At 40.4% G+C, this 22,929-nt stretch overlaps 1 protein-coding gene across 13 annotated transcripts in view; it reads right to left on the bottom strand.

The window, feature by feature from the left end:
• EYA4 (EYA transcriptional coactivator and phosphatase 4) overlaps positions 1 to 22,929 on the bottom strand; it is a 294,629-nt gene that overhangs the window by 144,304 nt on the left and 127,396 nt on the right. For all 13 annotated transcript variants that reach the window (XM_066605631.1, XM_066605656.1, XM_066605638.1 and 10 more), the window contains one exon: positions 10,271 to 10,320. In XM_066605631.1, the coding sequence (XP_066461728.1) occupies positions 10,271 to 10,320 (50 nt within the window). The remainder of the gene's footprint in view (positions 1 to 10,270; positions 10,321 to 22,929) is intronic.

Raw genomic sequence — 22,929 nt, 5'->3', positions numbered from 1 at the left:
ATTGTCATAATTGCACTGACCCATATAATGCAGTTATCATGCCATTTTTCCCGCATTGTGTACGCCATACAAGCAAGACCCCCCAAAGATGGGGGAATTTCATTTTTTTCTATTTCACTACACTAAAAGTCTGAAAGATGCATATCCCATCTCTGGGCCCCTCACCTATAATCAGAATAGGCATTCTCCAACTCTATCCAAACTCACCCCTGGTGCCCGAAAATTTGGAAACAACCAAACTGGGTGTTCTACGCTGTTTTTTGTATCTCCTATGAAATTTTAGTAAATGAAAATTTCAGAAATGGCATGACAGCTCTCAAATTAGCTCTACACTGTTTCTATGAATTCCAATTACTCCTATGAGAGCTACAGAGACAGTGTAGCACAGCCCACATAGCTGTTTCCATACTCCAGGCCAATCGGGCCACTGTGTACAGTGAGGTATTGCCATGTGGGCCATTATGCATTGAAATTGGAATATTGCTATATATATATATATATATATATATATATATATATATATATATATATATATAGTATCTCAGCAAAAAACATGAAATGCTCTTATGTATAATTCCAATATGTATAGTATGTTGTATTGTTCATATAGACCATTGCATTGCAAGAGTTTGGAGTTTGCCTAGTAATGCACCTCTGAGTAAACTAGTACTATGCACATAGAAAAGTATGGCAATTATTGAGGGTAATAACCTCATGAACCACTAGAGAGCGCTTCAATACTGCAATATTTAGTGACTTTTTGAGATTGTATACACTTCAAAATTTCACCCTGATAGGAACAAAATACACTTATTTCATATATAGCCAAGACATGTACTCATCAGTATAATGTCTAGTCAGTGTATACATTAATATTTCTAAAACGACTGTAGTTCTCTTAGTCCAATTTGCAGCATGTTCTCCTACAATGGAAAGTGCTGCCATGTGAAACTCAGACCGATGCCAATACGGTACAGTGGGACCCAGAAAATCTTAAGACTTTTTTACAATTTTCTTTATTGTGCAAATGAAAAAAGTAAAGTTTTTCCTCATTAATTTGCATTGACATAAGTATTCAGACCCTTGAATATGACAGAGCAAGGAAGACACTTGGAAGTTAAATGTTCTTTCTTTTTTCTGCAGTTTGTCATTGCACTGTATAGTGTTTTGACAATGCAAACTGCTGACTGCCATGCACATAATTTTCTACTGCACTGCTCAGTCAACCACCACATGAGCCCTTAGCAGCTAAGCTATAAGGCCTCCTTCACGTGTCGAAATCATTCTGCAACTGAATACCCGCAGCAATTCCACTGGAAATCCATAGTGGCCAAATTCACACCTAAATGGTGCAAATTATGCTGCATTTTTAATTGAAGATCAGCTGTAAAATTTAACCCTTTTATTGCAAGATTAAGTCTGTTGTATAAATAGACATTTTTCAAAAACTCTGCATATTCGTTTAAATTCCCTTCACATGGCTTGTACTGTAAATACTGCAGAATTTCCACTGTGATTCCGCCAGTGCAAATTCTGCAACATTTCTGCCATGTGTGAAAATGTGTTGAATTGCAAGGCGCACAAATATGAACCCCATTCTTTTGAATGGGGTCACACACGAGTGATGTTTTTCTGCATGGCACCGTGATGTGATGCTATGCAGGAAACAAATCACAGCATGTTCTATCTAGCTGCGAGATCTAGCATCGCAGCCCCACTGTTTTGCAATGGAGCCGCGGCAGCAGAGCCCCGCCCCATTGAAAGCAATAGGAGAACTCTGTGATCCTCTGCCATGGCTGTGACAGCCGCCGTGGGGGATTCCTTCATCCCCACAGTGATGCAAAGCTGTTTTTACATGAAAACGCCTTGCATCCACTAGTCTTTCACATGGATGGCAAGGGCGATATTGAGCCTTGATTCACAGTCTGATATCACCCACACTAGTGTGAAGGCAGCTAAAGGGTTTCACTCACAACATTTTTTGGGAAAACGCACTTACAGAAACTCGCACTTTTTTGAGTCAAAGGTAGAACTGGGTCCAGCAGGAATGAGAAATATAGGACTTTTCTTTTAATAATTCTCTTTTTTTTTAATCCACTTCTGGCTTTTGCAGAAAAAAGTGCATGAGTGTCGTATTTTTGTAGAATTAACATTCTTTTTTTGTGTGCACATCAGTGTATTTTACTACAATGTTACCATGCACAAGGCATGTGCATTTGCGTGCGCCAAAAAAAAAAAAGCACCGATGCTTTCAAATGGCTAATTAGTCTAATGAGTTCAAGATGCGTTCTTTTTTCTGCACAATTACGCAGTCTTTCATGCATCTCTTAGCGTATTGCTTGACTTCTATGGGGTCTTTTGGTGCACAAATGTGCAGGAAAATAGAGCATTCTGTGTTTGTTTTTTGCACAGGAAAAATTTGCACATAAGCAAGAACCCAGTGAAATCAATGAGTTCTATTGTCTGCGTATTGTGCAGGCAAATTTTGCGCAAATATGAAAGCAGCCTCACTCACTGACTATAGCACTTTGAATTTCCCTATTAGACACACTGTGTGAAACTTATTCAAAACTAGTGGAAAGAAAAACTGGGGCTGCTGTAAAATGCAACTTCCAGTTCTCGATTTAGAGATCTTTTAAAGAATGAAAGCAGGAACCTGATTTGTTTCCATAGACAGCGGCTCTACTTTTTCTTTGCACAATTTGTGATAGATTTAGAATTGTAAGACATGTATAGTGAATAGTTCCCAAATTCTTCCTCCACTTGCTCATTGTTGTGACAGCATTTTTAAAGATAAATTCTCATTGGGCGTTAATTACAATTAATCAACCACCATAACCAGACACTATGTAGATATGTGAGTTGAGCGAACGTACTCTGATGAGCTTGATGCTCGTTCTAGTATTAGCGCACTCGATGGTGCTCGTTACTCGAACGAGCATCACGCCGTGTTCGACCCCGCCCCAGTTTTTGGCTCCTCCCTGCTGTGACGTGCCTGTTTTGGCCCCTCCCTGCCGCGACGCAGCGCTGGCGTCAATGGCAAATTTTTTGGCTGGCAGGCAGGGGGAGAGAGAGAGAACATGAACCAAAAACAAGAACACGTCCCACATACAAAAATGCTCGAGTCTCCCATTGTAGTCAATGGGGTTCGTTACTCGAGTAGAGCTCTCGAATTTTACGAAAAGCTCGACTCCAATAACGCAAACCCCAGCGTTTGGGTGCTCGCTCATCTCTACTAGATATGTGAGTTTGCATGGAGTGCTATACATTGTTGTATTTTACTGTTAATATTATAGGTATTACTCATTTTGAGAAGAGAAGATACCTAACACCCCTGCTGACACAGACATTGCTCTTGCCAAGGTCTATCAGTATACAGCTATACTAAAAGGTTTATTTAGTATACACGAGAAAAGTGCTTGATTAGCTGATTTACATTCCTCTAGTTTTTCATTACGTTCAATAAGATATTAACTTCTAAACATGAATTTATAAAAGGCATATTATGGATCTATAGAGATACTGTAAAATATCTAAAAGTCTTATCTCCTGTTGATGTACAGTTGAATACAATGTATTGTTTTCTTATAGGGCTATTTAAACAATTAGCATTGCTAATAATAAAACTGTCTTTAAAGCTTCAGCTTTCATCAACATTGACTATTTAGGTAAATATATAATAATTGTGCCTTGAAGACTTTGGACGGGGAAAAAAGTTAGCCAGTAGAGCAAAATGCCTGAAGAACCCTGCGTAGGTTCGAAAGCTCGCATTAACATCATGCATTTTTGTTAGCCATTAGGTATCATACCTACAATCATAGAATGGTAGAGTTGGAAGGGACCTCCAGGGTCATCTGGTCCAACCCCCTGCTCAGGATTAATTAATTTATTACACGATTACTTGGTTTCTCTTGCTGGGAACAATCACATATTTGAACAGTGACACCGTTTGCATAATGTAGTCTCTGCTCCCCACTATAGTGCAATCAGTATGAATATGACGCCTTATCTATATGCAAGTATAATTCAAAGCACCAATCCACCTCATGAATGATAGATGTGTGAGTGGCCGTTCATCAGTATTTTGTACTTGTGCTCCTTTCCCACATAGCATTTTGCTCTCTCTGTATGCTGCTGAGAACTGATGTTTGTACCTGCCATTATACCTTTGTACCACTAAGGTCGGATTCACATGATTGTATGCATATTTGCATGTGCATTTGCACAGCATTTTTGTGCCACAGACCCATACACTATGTGCCCCAAAAAGGTGTCAATACCAGTAAAAGGGGTCATCATTAGGCTAAAAAATATCTATTTTAAACATAGTGGAAACTTTAAAAGTGGCCAAATCAATTCAGTACATTCTTAAAATGAATGCAAGCACCACCAAAAAGCCTGGGAGAGCAAGAAAGGCAACTGAAATGGATAATCACAGAATTATTTCCCTGGTTAAGAAAAAATCCTTTATAACATTTCATCAGGTCAAGAACACCCAAGGAGGTAAATGTATCATTGTCAAAGTCTTCAATCAATAGACACGTTCATGAATTTAAGAACAGACAGTTCAAGATGCAACCACTAGTAACACTCAAGAACAGAAAGGCCAGATTGGACTTTGCTGTAAAACATCTAAAAAGCGGCACAGTTCTGAAACAAGATTAAGGACAGATTACATTAAAATGAACATACCAAAGTGATTGGAAGAAACAGTGTGAAGGACGAAAGGAAGGACTTAAGGTCCGAAGCATACCACATCATTTGTCAGAAAGGGTATCATCTCTCCTTAAGGAGAGCACCTAAAAGGTGTATGAGGAGACATCTAGGAGGTGAGAGTCTTATAAGGCCATCCATGCTCCTCTATGAAATATGCAAATAAAGAAGATGGAACAATACCTCTGCAGCACCAGCTATTGGAAGACAGCATTCCTGCAAGTCAATGTCCTACTCTTTATACAAGTCTTGAGAATTGAAAACCAAAAGCCAGAAAACAATGCACAGGAATGGTGGTTTTTAATTCGCAGTCATTGTTATAAGGACTTGCATAAAGAGTCCATCATTGACTTGTAGGAATGCCATTTTGCAAAAGGTGGCACTGCAGTGGTATTGTTCCATCTTTATTATTTACATCATTTGTCAAACATGGTGGAGGCAGTATTACGGCATGGGAATATATGGCTGCCGGTGGAACTGGTACTGGTGGTCGGTTTCTGCTGTGTATTGATGATGTGACTGAGCAGAAAGACTAGTTCTATACACTTCAGAATTCATCCTGCTACATTTGTACACAGATTCAGTCAAATGCTGCAAAAATGTTAGGACTTTGCATTACACTACAGATGGATAATAATGACCCAAAACATATCACAAAATCAACCCAAAAGCTTCTTGAATGCATTTTCCATGTTACATTTTCCTCTATAACCAGTTGATGATGTTGAAGAACAATTAAATAGCCTATGCTTACCCATCTCAGGTCCCTGCAGCTACAATGCAAATCTGCCGTTCTCCCTACCAATGCTCTGTTTACAAACTGCAGTCAGACTATATACGGAGCGTCACAGACTGATTGCAGCCGATCACAAGCCTCAGCAGTGCACCGCTGTGATTGGCTGCAGTCAATCTGTGATGCTGCATATACAGTCTGATTGTAAGCACAGCGCCAATGGAGGGAATGGCAGTTGCAGTACTGGAGCTGCGAGGACCCAGCACAGGTGAGTATAGGCTATTTTATTGTCTTTCAGTATGACCAGATGGTTAAAGGAAAAAAAGGTTCAGAAAGCAAATGACTAGAAAGAAACATCATTTGGATGGAAACAAATCCAGCAAAAGATCAGATTATAGTTTTGTCCTATTCAAGAAATTGTCTATTCCAGTGGCAATTGTGCGAGGAGCGAAGATCAATAGTAACTAACCTGAGTTTAGTTGCTAGTTATGTGTTACCTGACAACCCCATTGAAAATACTGTTAGAGACAATGTATTTATTATTCTAGCCCACTCAGAACTCTTAAACATTAGGTAGTTGAAGTGTTGAATAAAGATGCGAACGACGTAAAATAAATTCCAACAGAGAGAGTCTAGTCTACTTGGTTGTGAAAGGTTAATTTGCATTTCTAGGTTTGAATCTTTAGGAGTTACTAATATGTTATTCCTTATGCCCACTCAAGCTAAAGTTTAGAACAGTATATCTAGTCCTAGCAAATAGGAAATTCAATATTTAAAAATAAAATGCAATCCATATAATATATATAGCCACAGAAATACAGAATCATTATGTGTTCAACTCAGTCCTAGAAGCTGCTTTGGGAGCTCATGCTGGTGACATCGTGATGTTTTCTTGGCTGACTTGTTTTTACGGGGTCGTTTGCCATTACCTTCCCCATCTTTAACAGTACACTGCCTCAATTGCATATTGGGTGCCAAAACTAAATGCACTAATTGCTCGAGTAAGCAGGAGGGGGACTAGAAAAGAGAAGTCTAAAAAAATGGCAGAATCTGTGCAGCAGAGGCTGTAAACCTAAAAATTGTTGACGGATATGAGAGTCCTCTTTCAGTCTTCTGTGACTTATAATAAGTGGCTCCAAATTAGCTATCTATCTATCTATATATCTTTTATATATATATATATATATATATATATATATATATATATATATATATATATCTTTTATATCTTTTATATATCATATCTATCTATCTGATATCTATCTATATATGGCATATCCATCTATCTATCTATCTATCTATCTATCTATTCCATATCTATCTATTCCATATCTATCTATCTATCTCATATCTATCTATCTGTCCTATCTATCTGTCCTATCTATCTATCTCATATCTATATATGTCATATCTATCTATCTATCTGTCCTATCTATCTATCTATCTATCTATCTATCATCTATCTATCTATCTATCTATCTATCTATCTATCTATCTATCTATCTATCTATCCATCCATCTGTCTATCTCATATCTATCTATCTATTCCATATCTATCTATCTATCTGTCAATCTATCTATCTATTTATCTATCTATCTATCTATTGTGGGGGACTAGCGTTTAGGGGCAGTAGCAGCGTGGGCATACGCGGCCAGAGACAGTGACACCGGGCAACAACGTTCTTTAGTCCAGGCTTTGCCTGGGTTTATTGCAGCAGAAACAAAGCCCAAAACGTAAATAAACACCTGCTCGTCTGAGCTCTCACTATATATAAGCTTGTTCCTGACTACTCACTTCAAAACGTCAGAATACTTATTGCTTGCTGTACACAGCCAGTCCGGTCCTCAGACCTGTGGAGGTCTCACCACACCCTCCTGGGTGTTGAGGTTAGGGGCGTCACCCTGTCAACCTCGCCTTTTGGCTCTCTCAGCCCACACACTGGCCTAGCCGGGCTCCTTTCTCCACAGAGCCCTCTCTCTGGCTCTCAGCCAGACGCTCTCTCTCTGGCTCTCAGCCAGACGCTCTCTCAGGCTCTCTCTGTCTTTGACCTGCAGGCCCAGGCTTTATAAGGCCTGGTACCAGCCTCACCTGGTACGTGGGAGTGGCCATCCCACCCTTCACTTTGGTCACTCCAGAAAAGCCGGCCCGGATTATGCGGCTTGGAGCCACTTACTTGCTACACCGTGTCAGTAACTTAATGCTACTGACACCATACTGCCGGCTTCCTCCACCGAGCCCAGGCTGCTCGGTGGCACGTACCTGGCCAAGTGCTCCCCAAAGCCTCATAGGAGAGCATCCTAGGCGAAATATATATGCCCTCCAGCACTTTGCCGGTCACCTTCTCACACTATCTATCTATCTATCTATCTCATATCTATCTATCTATCTATCTATCTATCTATCTATCCATCTGTCTATCTCATATCTATCTATATCTATATATGTCATATCTATCTATCTATCATCTATCTATCTATCTATCTATCTATCTATCTATCTATCTATCTATCTATTCTATATCTATCTGTCATATCTACCCATCTATCTATCTATCTTTCTATCTATCTCATATCTATCTATCTATCTATTCATCTGTCTATCTTATATCTATCTATATCTATATATGTCATATCTATCTATCTATCTATCATCTATCTATCTATCTATCTATCTATCTATCTATTCCATATCTATCTGTCATATCTACCTATCTATCTATCTATCTATCTATCTATCTATCTATCTCATATCTATCTATCTATCTATCCATCTGTCTATCTTATATCTATCTATATCTATATCTATCTATCTATCTATCTCATATCTATCTATCCATCTGTCTATCTTATATCTATCTATATCTATCTATCTATCTATCTATCTATCTATCTATCTATCTATTCCATATCTATCTATCTGTCATATCTACCCATCTATCTATCTATCTATCTATCTATCTATCTATCTATCTATCTATCTATCTATCTATCTATCTATCTCATATCTATCTATCTATCTCATATCTATCTATCTATCTATCTATCTATCTATCTATCTATCTATCTATCTATCTATCTATCTATCTATCTATCTATCCATCTGTCTATCTTATATATATATCTATATCTATATATGTCATATCTATCTATCTATTTATCTATCTATCTATCATCTATCTATCTATCTATCTGTGACTTATACAATCTCACTAACATTTTATGTATTTATTCTTCAGAATGTCAAAGATTGTAATTCCTTGTAAGGCCTTAGTCATACGGGCGTTTTTTCGCACGTTTTGTGCATGCGATTCGCGCATATATAGAACCAATGGTTCGCTATGGTATCGGTCACATGTCCGCTTTTTATGCGGATATGCGATAAATCATAGGACACGACGAATCGCAGATCGCGCTTATCTGCGTTCTGCATTTAATGTGCGCACCAAAATCATTTACTGCAGCTAGCTGCGTTTTTTCGCTGGCGAGCACGCCACACTGTACTACCGTCATCTGGCGAGTGCATAGTCTTCTAGGATGTGAGAACTTGAATGAAATGGCAAAGGCTGACAAGGTGCTCATAATATGGAGGCTTAGTTTCATGCGCATTTTGATGCGCACGGCGATTTTACTCCGGTCAGATGGGCGTTTTGCTGCGACGATTAACGCGGCTAGGTGCAGATTTTTCCCGCGATTTTTCGCTCCCGGTCACGGGATTTGCGCATGTGCATCCGTCATGCGATCGGCAAATCGCGCGAAAAAACACCCATCTGACTAAGGCCGCCTGCAGACGAGCGGGTCGGATCCGGCGGCGAGAATTCTTGCCGCGGGACCCGACCGGAGCGCCTGCAGGGACGAGCGCGTACTCACCCGCGCCCAGTGGCCCTGGCTCTTTCATGTGCCGGCTGCCGGGCAGCCCGCGCATGCGCAGACCGGAGCCGGCGGCTGCGTGAGTGACGTATCTGTGCGAGCCCCGCACAAAAATAGGACATGCCGCGGTTTGTTTGCCGCGCGAGATTTCGCGCGGCCAAACCGCGTCCTTCTGCATAGGAGTGCGTATTGTAATGCACTCCTATGCAGGCTTCGAGCGGTGGAAATCCCGCGGGAAATCCCGCCGCGGGATTTCCGCCCGTGTGCAGGCGGCCTAAGGCCTAAGCAGGGTCCTAGCTTCTATTGCTTGAATTGTTGATTAGTTTGTAGCTCTATAATGTCTGCCTTTATTTGTCCATGTACCCCCTGATTTGCAAAGTGCCGCAGAATATCCTAGCACTATATAAAGATGATTATCAAATAAAGAGTATTAAAAAATAATTACAATTCAAATACTTCATATTATTTTTTTCTAAAACAACAAACATGGCCAGACACAGTAGTCCTACAAATCTCAGCTCATACTCTCCTCGATGTTACATGCAGTTGACTAGGTGTTTCCAGCATCACCTAAGAATTAAATAGAACTATTAATTTCGTATGGAGGACCTATTTCAGCTGGGAGTTGAGGAATTACCATTCCTTGTGATGTGTAACAGGTGACAAGTTGGCAATATTGTTCCTGCAAAGTGTTTCTGCTTTTATCTTCTCTATCTCCTCCATTCCACTCTCGTATTAATTGTAAAAGTCATTAACACCATTGGCATGCCTGGTGTGAGTTACATTTCAAAGCACGTTCACCTAGCCCATATGCCATACACCCAGGTCTTTTCTGCCTCTGTTTTCTTTCATGCTCATGGTCCCTGGGTAGGATTTTCTCATGAAAGCAGCACCACCTCTTTACAAATCACTTTTGTACTCCATCTGCTAATCGTGAAATATTTTAAAGCCAGTTACCTGGAATTCTGAGGCTCTGGAACATCTGATTCTGTACACGGTTTCTTAACCTGCAAAAGTGAAATGACTTTTGTTAACTTATATTTCACACATATTTCTAATCAGTAATAATTAATGTTATGTTCTAAATATATCAAACGAGTGTTACTATCACAAATATAGTACACTCACTGTCCATGCATTTTCGATAAAGCATTATAGAGAGCTCATTAATAAGTGACCTCTTCTGGGAATAGGGATATGTGGTCCTCATCCTCAGGATTAATGGAGGTCTGAGCGAATCAGTCCCCCATAATCCAACATATATGGCATATCTTGTTACTTAGAACTTCTCAAATTCCAAGTTTGAAAAAAAAAATGATGTGATTTTGTATTTTCTAATTAATAAGAGCACACATCCTTAGACATGAGTGCATTTTAGAGCATTAGAAATCCAAGCACAGGCTATCCTAAGGACAGAAAGGTTATCCAAGTAGGAGAAGGAAAAGAAAATAAAGCTGCTTATGAAGCTGTCATAAACACTTTATTGAACCGCTTGTAGATCACCACCATCATACACTATAACTATAATAACTATAGGTGGAGGGTAGTGGTTGCCATCCTGGTGCATGAGGACTTCTAAAGGACTCTCTGCAACATCAAGTAACGTAAGAGGACAGTCAGTTTTACTATATTGTGACCTTTTATTGGCAGTAATCTTTTCAAAAATTGTAAAACCAACTAATAGTAAAAAAATAATTTTAATGCACATTGAGGCCTTAGTCACACGGGCGTTTTTCCGCGCGATTTGCGCATGCGCATGCGTCCGGCGATTTTTTAAAACCATTGCTTTGCAATGGTATCGGACACATGAGCGCTTTTTATGCGCTCGTCCGATAAATTATAGAACAGAAATAGCAGGTCGCACCTATCTGCGATCTGCGATTCCTGTTCTCTTCTCTATATGCGCTCAATGGGGCCGGCGGCAGTAGCGCCGACCCCATTGAGAACATATAGAAGACAAATCATTCTTCTCTGCCACAGCTGTAACAGCTGTGGAAAAGAAGAACGATGTTTGCCCATTGAATTCAATGGAGCCGGCAATACAGCCGCCTCCATTGAAAGCAATGCGTGCGCGGGTTCAGCGCTGAGCCAATCAGAGGCAGGTCTGACTCACACCCCCTTCACACCCACTGCAGGCCGGCCGCGCGGAACTCTGGCTGCCGGGAGCAGGTGAGTATATATATATTTTTTATTTTAACACTTTTCTGGATGAATTGCAGGGAAGGGCTTATATATTTAAGCCCTTCCCGACAATTCATCCCACACTCGCCCGCAGCGCATTGCTTTCAATGCAGCCGGCTGTATTGCCGGCTCCATTGAATGCAATGCGCTGGACAGCTCCGGCCCGTTTCTAATGAAACGCGGCTAGGAGCAGATTTTCGGGCACCGGTCACACGATTTGCGGATGCGCATCCGTCATGCGATCCACAAATCGCACGAAAAAACCCCCGTCTGACTAAGGCCTTATAGTGTACTTACAGTTGGAAGAAAAAAGTAAGTGAACCCTCTTGGGTTCCTGCATAGATTGCTAATAAAATGTGGTCTCATTGCTATCTAAATCACAGTTCCTGCATAGGCAAATACAATCTAATTGAACTAATGACATACGAACGGTTGTACCATTCATGTCTTGTATTTAGCATATTGAGTAAACATCTAAAATGTATGCAGCAAAAAAGAACCAGGGAATTTAATAAGCCATGGATCCTCCTTTAGCAGCAACCACCTCCACCAAACATTTCCTCTAATTTTGGACCATTCTGCCCTGTAAACATGTTTCAGTTCACCAATATTTGTGGCATTTGTTATGTGCACAGCCCTCTTCATTAAAACACAAGACTTTGTCGAGCATTTTTTAGTTGAATAACTTGTGTGTTTTGGGTCATTTTCTTGTTGCATCACCCAAGGTTTCTTCTGCTTGAGGCCATCGACCGCTAACCTTACATTTTACAATTTATTAATACACTTTAGAATGATTGTTCTCTGAATGTTCACAGTGCGTACAGGCCCAAAGACAGCAGAGACGCCCCAAACCATGATGCTCCCTCCATCATGCTTCACTGTTGGGATGAGATTTTGGTGTCATTAGTGGTTCTTGAAATATAGTGTTGTAGATTTGTGCTAGAAATTTCCACTTTTATCTCATCTGCACATATAACTAGAGATGAGCAAACTTACTCGTTTAGGGCATTTTTGCACTCGAGCACCGCTTTTTCCGAGTAACTCTCTCCCCCCCCCCCACTCCCCTCTGCAACCCCCCGCTCACCCCCGATGCCCCCCGAATCTTTTCGTCCGAGTAGTCAGTTACTCGGAAAAAGCGGTGTTCGAGTGCAAAAATGCCCTAAACGAGTACGCTCGCTCATCTCAACATATAACATTTTCCCAGAAGCATTGTAGAACATTCAGGTGGTTTTAGCAAGCTTGAGATGAATGGCAACATTTTTTTGGGATAGCAGCAGCTTCTTTTATGGTGCTCTTCAATAAACCCTATTTTTTTGTGTGTTTTTCTAAGAGAAGGCTCATGAGCAGAGTTTTTTTTTGAGGATTGTAGAGTCTTCTGTTACCCTTGAGTTCTTTCTCATCTCTTTTAGGATTACTTCCTATGGTCTTGGAGTGATCGTAATATAGTAGCATAGTATGTTAGGCTGAATAAAGACAATGTCCATGTAGTTCAGCCTGTTTCGACCCCAAGTTAATGCTTACTCTTAGTGGGAGTAGCAACAGTTCTGAATTTTCTCTATTTATAGATAATTTGTCTAGCCATAGATTAATGTACACCCAGGTCATTAGCAGTACCTTTGAAGTCTTTTTTAGGCTCCAAAAGGCTCTAGAATTCATCTTCTGAGGTCTTGTTTGATTCAAGGTATGGTTCATACTAGCCAATCATCCTGAGAAGAACAGGATTCTCAGTAACCAGGCTTTATGTGCCTTTATTTAATGGACACAGCACTTGTGAAACCCATACTTCCAAATACATTTTGACAATTAGCTTTTGGCACTCTTCTTGTACTAGGGATGTTTACTCAATGTGCTTAGTAAAAGACATGAATGATAATGAACATTAACTGTTTGTATGCTATCAGTTTAGTTAGATTGTGTTTGTTTATAATTGTGACTTAGATTACAATCAGACCAGATTTTATTAGTAATCAATGCAGAAATCCAGTTAATTCTCAAGGCCACTCACAAATGGTGTCAACAAAATGGCACAATTTTTATTAGCCTTTTCTAACGCACAATACAGCACTTTTTAATGCCCCCTATCATTGTGATAAGTGATGAGGTGCTTTAAAAAACGCGAAAACGCATGAAAATTGAGCGCAGGTTTGCGAGGCTCCCTTGAAATCAATGGTAGCATTGTTCCACAATTATCGTTGCATTCAAACCGTGGTAATCGGGGTGAAAAGCGCATGTGTGAGAGTGGCTTAAGGACTTTTCTCTCAGTTGTATTTAAAAAGTGTCATCTGCTATTATGTTACCTCTAAATATATATATATATATATATATATATATATATATATATGTTGTGGCAAAAGGTGCAGAAATTTAGCTGCATTTGTTTGAAATAAATAATTTTGTAAGTTTTAAACTAACACAAACCTAAATTTAAAAATGTTGTTCTGACCCCAAAGTATCCTGATCATGATTTGGTTAAAGGTAAAGGATGTATGAAACCAGACACTATTCTTTATACACATATTTTTGATTTTTAATTTATATAGTATTTCAGTGCTCTTCTTTATTTCCCAAAAACAAACACAAGCGTAAATTGTGATTATGATGATGCTAAAATAATGGTATTAGTGTTTTTAATCAAGTTAATTAAAATTAATGTAGATGATGATGATAAAAATAAGTCACATTTAATGGAAATGATCTGTAATATATGCTGTATAACTTTGCAGTTCTTCCTTAAAATTATGAATTAATTAGTTTAGCACATTTTGTCCTAAATAGATAAGTGGCCCCTCAACATACAACATTAATTGGTTTCAGGACGACTATTATATGTTGAAAATATTTTATGTTGAAACCATAACTCTATAGAAAACTGTTCTGAAGCCTCTAAAAGTCAACCAAAACTAAGACAAAATGAAGATTACAGAAAATCAAGTAGATAACCTAATACAGATAAAGCAAGTCCTTAAAGTTGTATCATTGCCATTCAAGAAGGATTGCATGCTATATCTGCAGTGCAGGCTGCAAGGTGCCCTTAAGCTGTGCTGCACAAATTGCGCAGCATGGCTGCTGTAATTCACTTTGAACTAGCCATGCTAAATCGCATTGTGCTGGAACTGATTAATGCAGTAACCCGCTAATGCAAAATGCATTACAGGTTTGGCATCGGTACATATCAAGATCAGAAAGAGATGCTGAAAAATATAATGGCAATTTCTATGTTCAGGACAGCGCGTATTCTCCCTGGCTTCCCCGGCAGTGTTCTGAAGCTCTTTCAACAAGCGTGGATTTAAAAATGTCCACCTCCTGAAAAAGCTGTATCTGATTGGCTGAGCGCACAGCCAATCACAGGCAGCGCTTAGCTATTTATTGAATGGCAACTGAGCACTGCCTGTAATTGGTCGCAGCGCTCAGCCAATCAGAGGTAGCGCTCAGCCATTCATTGAATCCAAATCAGATACAGCCCTTTCAAGAGGCGGAGATTTTTAAATCCCCGCCTGCTGAAAGAGCTTCAGAGCACTGCCAGGGAAGCCAGGGACAAGACACTCCTGAGCCCCGACAGCGGTGGAGAGGTGAGTATATATTTTTTAAACAAGCTAGGGATGATTTTCAGGGAAGGGCTTATATTTCAAGCCCTTCCCCGAAAATCACTGCGGGGGTTGCCTGCATCCGCCAGCCCCATTAAAGCAATGGGAGAAGATCGTGATCCTCTGCCACAGCTATGACAGCTGTGGCAGGGAATTCCTTCACCCCCATGAGGAGTCCCCTTGTCACTGAACACTGTGACAGTGCTGTTACAGTGCTCAGGGATGAGGGGACTCTCCATGGGGATATTTTATACGCAGCATGGACCTTACCACTGCATGGATGTGCTATCTTTTGTTGGTGCGAGTATTTTGCGCCTGTAAAGGATGGACATCTGAACACTACATAGGGAACCAATGGTTCTATCAGACGCACTTTTTTGCACTCATAGCCGCGTGCAAAAAAACCCACTCGCCTGACTTCGCCCTAAGTGAGAACGACTGAATGATCGATATTTAAACCGAATGGTTAGTGAACCAGCCAATGAGGATTTTTATGCTTGCGTAAAATGAATGATGAATGAAAAGCGAATAATTTTTCATTGGTCAATTGATCGTTGGCTTCGTTTACACTGAACAATTATTGTTCATTTTCGCTAATTTGAACAATTTTTTTAATGATAATCGTTTCATTTAAAAGGGACTTTACATAGCTGACACACGATTGGGTGCAGGGGGTAATTAGATGTGCAACTGCTATATTTCTTTCTCTCTTTTAGTACCAAAAATACAGACCCCCCCTCTAAATGTGATAAGGAGAGAGCACATATCCTCTCTGATTAGTAAAAAGGGTGATAAGTTCTTTTTTCTTCCCAAGGGACACTGGAAGGTTGTACAGAGGCAGAAAGGACGGTAACAGGCTATGTTCTATCCTCCGATGTCACTTTCAGCTTCCTACTTTCCACCCTTCACACATAGAACCAGAAAGTAAACCTTTTTGTGATCCCCCCCCCCCCCCCATCAACTTCTAATGACTGTTATGCCTCAAATGTTTGAGCCTAGAATATTTAGCCTAGTACCATTTGTAAGCTAGGCTATCAACATCTTATATTATTGGTAATATTAAAATATCACTTGACATATTCTTGCCATAATAATAAACCAATATTCTTGGAATATGAGCGAGCCGGTTGGTTTGGCTAAATCAGTATTGAAATTAACATCATGCAAATTTTATATAAACTATCAATTATTTTAGTATTTTTGCATGTACTTTTAGTCAAATATCTTTTTATTGAAAGTATTTAAAATAGAAAAAAACATTTGCTGATGTTTTGAAGGATTGTTTTAGTTGTGATAGCCCTCTGATTGATTAGCTTGAACTGAGGCTTAAAGGGGTTGTCTGAGTTATGGATCATCTGTAAAACTCATTCTGCATGCACCAAAATAATAAATAGTGATATACTCACCTCTCCTCTCTCCCACTGTCTCCTGCAACGGTGCTTGCTCTTCTGCGCCTGTGTTTGTTTACAGGCTGCAGTCCCGTCCACTTTATGGAACTGTAGCCTGTAAACTTGACATCAGAAGGGAAACCCAGAGCAGTGTTGTGGGCACAGCAGGTATATTGCTATTTGTTGTATTTTTTGCATATGCAGATGGAGTTTTACAGATAAACTATAACTTTTTAACCCCTTAATGCCACAGGATGTAAGGTTACTTCATGGCAGTGGGGTACTTAACACGACAGGACGTAACCTCATGTCATGTGGATAGTGCGGAATCAGAAGTGATGGCTGCACCATCCAGCAGTGGGAGCTGTTGCTGATAGTACATGAGGACAGCGACCCCCACTGTTAAGCCCAAACATGCCGTGATCTGTGACATCATCGGACCCCCGTGATGTAATCAGGGAGGGCCGACGGATTGCCATGGCAACAGAACGTCGGATACAGGCGTCCTGGCTTGCCTATGATAGCTGTTACATAGATTTCTCTCACTCTCCCCCCGGCAACCCTGGGCCCCGTGACCCCCCCGACTTTTCTCCGATGAGCATGCAGTTACTGGAAAATAGCGGTGCTCTCTCTAGTAACTGCCCATAACGAGCATGATAGGAAATATGCAGTGTGCCACAAGGTCCGTCTTGGGAAGTTCTTCAGGTACCAGTATCTAATCCCCTAAGGAAGGGGAGAGCTGCAGGATAAATCGAGGGTCTCTCCAATACAGAGGGACCCCCCAGAACAAAGAGGACAACGTACTGTTAGGAAAAATTCAATCCTGCGCTACCGGGTATGGTACTGAGCAGGGTGTACAAATACTCAATACACTCCGTGCCTCAAATTAAGAAAACACTTACTTGGCAGGAGGGGGGGGGGGGGGGGGTATGATGTCCAGGGGGTGTTTGGACATCATACCCTCCTCCTGCTAATAAGTCATAATTGTGAAAACAGTACATAATATCATCAAGAGATTCTGGAGAAATTCATGTGCACAAGGGAAAAGGCTGACGGTCAGTATTGGTTACTTGAGATCTACGGGCCCTCAGGCATCACTACATTAAAAACCGTCATAATTCTGTAATACAAATCACTGCATGGGCTCAGGAATACTTCCAGAAATCATTGTCTGTGAACACAGTGCACGGTGCAATCCACAAATGAAAGTTAAAGTTGTATCATGCAAAGAAGATGCCATGTATCAACACAGTCCAGAAATGCCAGCGTCTTATCGGGGCCAAAGCTCCTTTATAATGGACTGAGGCCAAAGGGAAAACTGTTTTGTGATTACATGAATCAAAATTTGAAATTCTTCTTAGAAACAACAGATGGCATGTCGTGCAAACTCACGAGGAGACGGACAATCCAGTTTGTTATTAAAAACGCAATTCAAAAACCTGCACCTCTGATGGTATGGGGATGCATTAGTGCCTACGGGCAGCTTACACATCAGGCATGATCAATGCTGAGCAGCATATAGAGGTTTAGAATAACATATGCTCCCATCCAGATAACGTCTCTTTCAGGGAAGACCTTGCATATTTCACCAAGACAATGCTAAACCACATACTGCATCCATCACAACAGCATGGCTTCACAGAAGAAGAGTCCGGCTGCTGAATTGGCCGCCTGCAGCCCAGGCCTTTCACCAATAGAAGACACTTGGCAAATTAAAAAACAAAAAATCTGACAAGGAAAATCCTGGACTGTTGAGCAGCATTCCTCTCTCAAAACTCCAACCATTGGTCTCCTCACTTCCCAGATGTTATAAAAAGAAGAGGGGATGCTACACAATGGTAGACATGGCCCTGGCCCAACTTTTTTGGGATGTGTTGCTGCCATGAATTTAAAAATAAGTTAACTTTTTTAAATGACATGTATAAATGTCTCCCTTTCACCTTCTGATATGTGTTCTAGGTTCTATTGTGAATAAAATATGATCTTATGAGATTTCCAAATCATTGTATTCTTTTTCCTTTACATTTATTTACATTTTAGAATTCCAACTTTTTGGAATTTGGGTTGTAAAAACCTCTACAAATGTTCTTTCAGATGCTGTCCTTGGTCAGATTTGAATATAGGACCCCAGCACTGTAAGGTAACAGTGCTAACCACTGAGGAGGATGACAGTGGCTCAGTGGTTAACACCATTTATTTGAACTATGGACCTCACCTTAAACCTTCTCTGTGTAGTGTTTCTGCCAATAACATTGAGATTAATGGTTTGTATTCTGAGGACTGCTAGTGAGGTCCCTCTTCTTGGGGCAGGTGCTCCATTTTCCCAATAGGACTGTCCTGGGTCAGTTTGAGTAGACATTCCGTGTATCTTCCATATTGACTGTCAAACAGTTTCATTGATCAGCTTTATATAGCCTGCTTTTGTTATATGTTGGATATTATCAGCCCTACATATCTGCTAGATTAAACATAGATCCCATCACACCATTGTTAAGGAAATACAGGCTCTGCTTTCATTACTTGCTGGATGGACTTAACAAAACAAGTCCTTAACAAAATTCAAGGTAAGCCTGGATACCTCTGTGGATAGAGACTTAAGTAGCTGAAGCCTTTGACTTCCTTCCTGCTGAAGTCATCAGTGGGAGCAGTCAGAAAGAGATACAGAGAAAGACATAAAGATACAATAACTTGAATACCTTAACCAATGGGGATTTCACATTGTTCATGCATGATGTCTGTGGAGGAAAATTCCTAGCAAAGGGTACGTGCACAAATTATGAAGAAATTCCACACCAAAATTTGCACCAAAATTCTCACGTCGATTTTTGTGTACATTTCGATGGCGGAATTCATTCACTATATTGCAAAGAATGAATTCCACTGTGAAAATCCATGCCATTTCTGCAGCACATAGAACGGGCAGTGTATTTTTTCTGCTGTAAGTGAATGAGGTTGGTTAAAACTCCATTCACTTACATAGCTGCAAATTTGCGGTGTGAAATCTGCAGCTGAAATTCTGCAGCAAATCTGCGATGTGTAAACTTACTCTAATAAAGCCCTGTGATTACAACAGCCTTGGCACTGATTTTAGAAAACAGCTTCTGTTGAGTGATTATGGGTGTGTACTAGCAGGTGGAGGAGAAGAAAGAGAAGCAGCACATGTAATGTGAGCTAGCAGGCATAGAACAAAGTGCCTGGGACTGAACTGCAACTCCAACGTATCTGTTAGGCTGCCTGTCCACGGGCGTTGCGGTATCCTGCGGTGGATCTCTGTCGCGGGAGCCATTGCCCGGTAGCAGAGGCCTGCAGACGGATCTCCACTGTCAGCCTATCTGACAGATATGCTGACCGCGAAGATTCGTGGCAATTGCAGCATGCCGCGATTTATCCAGCCGCGAGCGGAAATTTACTATGATTCTCCGCTCGTGGACAGGGGGGCAGCGCTTTCCATAGCAACGCTAAGGAAAGCGTGCATTGCTTTCTCCGCACCAAATTATCGCCGCGGGGAACGCAATTCAATAACGCCCGTGGACAGGCAGCCTAACTTGGCAGAAAATGCTAACAACTTCCTGTTAATATATTAGGAGGAAAGAGAATTGGGCTGTACAAGAGGGTGAAGAGAAAAAGTACTATAAGGCTGTGTTCACACATAGAGTTTTTAATTGCAGCTCTTCCAAAGTTAAAAAATGTATTAAAAAAGTGTATTTTTTAATAACCGCATGTACTGTTAGAAGCTGCATGCATTTTTTTAATGCGGTTTCTAATTGCAGGAGAACCGCAATTAAAACCCACAACAAAGAAGCCATGTGTGAACATAGCTTAGATGAGGAGCTAAAAGGGTAATGGTATTTTTAGTTCCCATTGGAGGTTAACATAAAGTGCAGTGCAGGTGTATAGAGGATAACAGCAACAAAGGCTGAGGCTAATTTCACAGCCGATATCACGCTTATGCACATGTCATGTCCCCGCAGTGTGTCAAAATCGCCTCCCATCACTCCAATTCAGTTGCAATCCTCTGCCGTGGCTTTCAGCCTTCCCGGAGAATCGGCAAGAGTTTTCCATTGCACACCCTGCAATGTCTCGTCCAGCCCCATTGAAAGCAATGGGCGAGACATTCCGAGAAAATGCCCAAAGATTGGACATGCCATGACTTTTTCCTGTACTGCAATGTGTTGCAGGAAAAAAATCACTCATGTATATGACCCCATTCAAAAGGATGGGGTTTATATTAGTGTGAAATGTATGCGTCTTGCATCGCCAAATCCCGTATGATTTTCTCACCCATGTGAAGGCAGCCTAAAGAGTATAAACTTTAAATGAAATCCAGTTTGTGCTTACAATGGGGGCTACCATTCAACCTTCTCTACTCAGTAGTGTATAAAAAAGGAAGAGCTCTTGGCTGGGAAGAAAACCTATTTAGGATTGGAAGCTCCAGTCTTGCCATTTGGAGCTCTGCCAATATTGAAGAGTCCAGCAGAGGGAGCATTCTGTTATAAAATGATCTGGCAGTTGATGACAGCGTGAAGTATACCGGTGTCTGATAATACTGTCACCGATCAGTTGCAATAATGGTTCATATTTTCACGGGTTTGAAGTAGAGACTGTTTCTATAACGTTGCAAGTCAAAATGAATATGTCCAGTCCTAACATATGGACTTAGCCTATTGAATTTACAAACATTATTGCTTTTCAATATTTCTGCTTTTTCTTTCTGTTATGTATTACAGACAGGATACTGATATGTTTGCCCATTAAAAGTTATACTTTTTGTTCATGCTATTTTAATAAAAATGTATTGAAAGTAATTAAGTGACTGACCATGCAATCACAAGGATGAAAACAGAATGTAGTTGAAAAAAATGTCTTTTTCAAAGGAATTGTTTGCATAACTTTTGATCTCTGTATCATATTTCAAGAAATTTATAACAGGAAAAACTGCATATATTTAAAAAGCAAGCTGTGTGTAACATATGGATCGTAAAGGAAACAGCAATTACAAGCATCACATCCCCAATTGTGATGCTGGTCTGTTACATGATATTAAAGGGGTTCTGTCATTAAAAAAATTCTATACTTACCTATTCCTTCCTCGTCAGTTTAATTACCAGATATTCACCTCACCTATTTTCTCCTGTCTTCTGCAGTCTGGGTGGGTCACCTCAACTCTAGCTGGCTGATTCCTCTGTGAGCTTACGTACATTGCCGGTAGTCCCCTTCCTGCCAGCCAATGTACGTTACGTCACAGTTCACAGCCTAGGAGGGGGAGTGCTGAACTACTGCTGAGACTGCTCATGCGAACTGTCTCTGAAATAGATTAGCATTCCTTCCTAGGCAGTGAACAACATGACCTTCACTGACCAGCTTTGAAGAATATGAGGAATGCAGTCTTTATAACAAGCCGGCCAGCGTGTGGTGAGGTGATCCTGGAGCACTGCAGATGCTCAGCGAGGAGAAGATGTGATAAGGAGACTGATGGGGGAGGAATAAGTAACTATATAAATTTTTTTTTTAATGACAGAACCCCTTCAAGTTTATCTTAAAGAGGTATTCCCATTTCAGGAATCATATTTCAATGTGCCTGAAATCGTAAAACAATGCACTCAATTATAAGATTTCTACAATGCTCCAGGTATTGCGGCTATTGATTCCTCTGATTGTTTACTGCTTGTTACCACCTCTTCTTAGGAAAGAAATAGCAGAGGAGGCTGGCACTTGCCCACTCCTTTCATCTAAATCTGATGGCCGTGACATCAGGAGCGCATGTGCACTAGCTCTTGGCCCAATCACCAACTACTCTTATACTTTGCTATTTCTTTCCATAGAAGAGGTGGTCTGTTTTCCTAGCAATGAGCAGAAAACAACCAGAGGGCAGAGGAGTCAATATCTGGAGAACGGAGATTTTTTTAAATATACATCTTATGGGTGAATGCATTGTTTTATGATTTCAAACAAATTGAAATAGTATTCCTGAAATGCTAATATCCATTTAATTAATATTTCTTATTGATCTATAATATGGGTTCCTACTTATAGCTTGAAAATAACCTCTAGCCTAGTTTTGGTCTATCCAATTGCTGTCACAGACTTACTATTCATATTATAAATGATTGGTATTTTCGGGGCCAAAATGCAGTAGCACCTTCTTATTCTGTACAAACAAGGAAATAAGAGAAAACAACTAAAGTGTCATCATAACATTGTATAGGAATAGATATAGAAGCGAGCACAGCTGGAGGCTACTTTCATTTAAGACTTTTCTACATAACTATACAAAGATTTGCAGCATTCTTGCAATGTATGCCAAAAATGGGAAAAGTAATATGCTCTCATATCTATGACAAGCTTTAGTGTTAGGACTGTGTTACATGCATACATATTTACGCCAGCAATACGCAGTGAATAGAACCCATTGATGTCAATGGGTTTGTTCACATGCGTGTATTTTGCATGTGTAATTTGGTCA

This window comes from Eleutherodactylus coqui, chromosome 1 (assembly GCF_035609145.1).
Source record: "Eleutherodactylus coqui strain aEleCoq1 chromosome 1, aEleCoq1.hap1, whole genome shotgun sequence".
NCBI classification, from domain to species: Eukaryota; Metazoa; Chordata; class Amphibia; order Anura; family Eleutherodactylidae; genus Eleutherodactylus; species Eleutherodactylus coqui.
The sequence above is the reverse complement of the archived record's forward strand: the minus strand, read 5'-3'. Positions and strand labels throughout refer to the sequence as shown.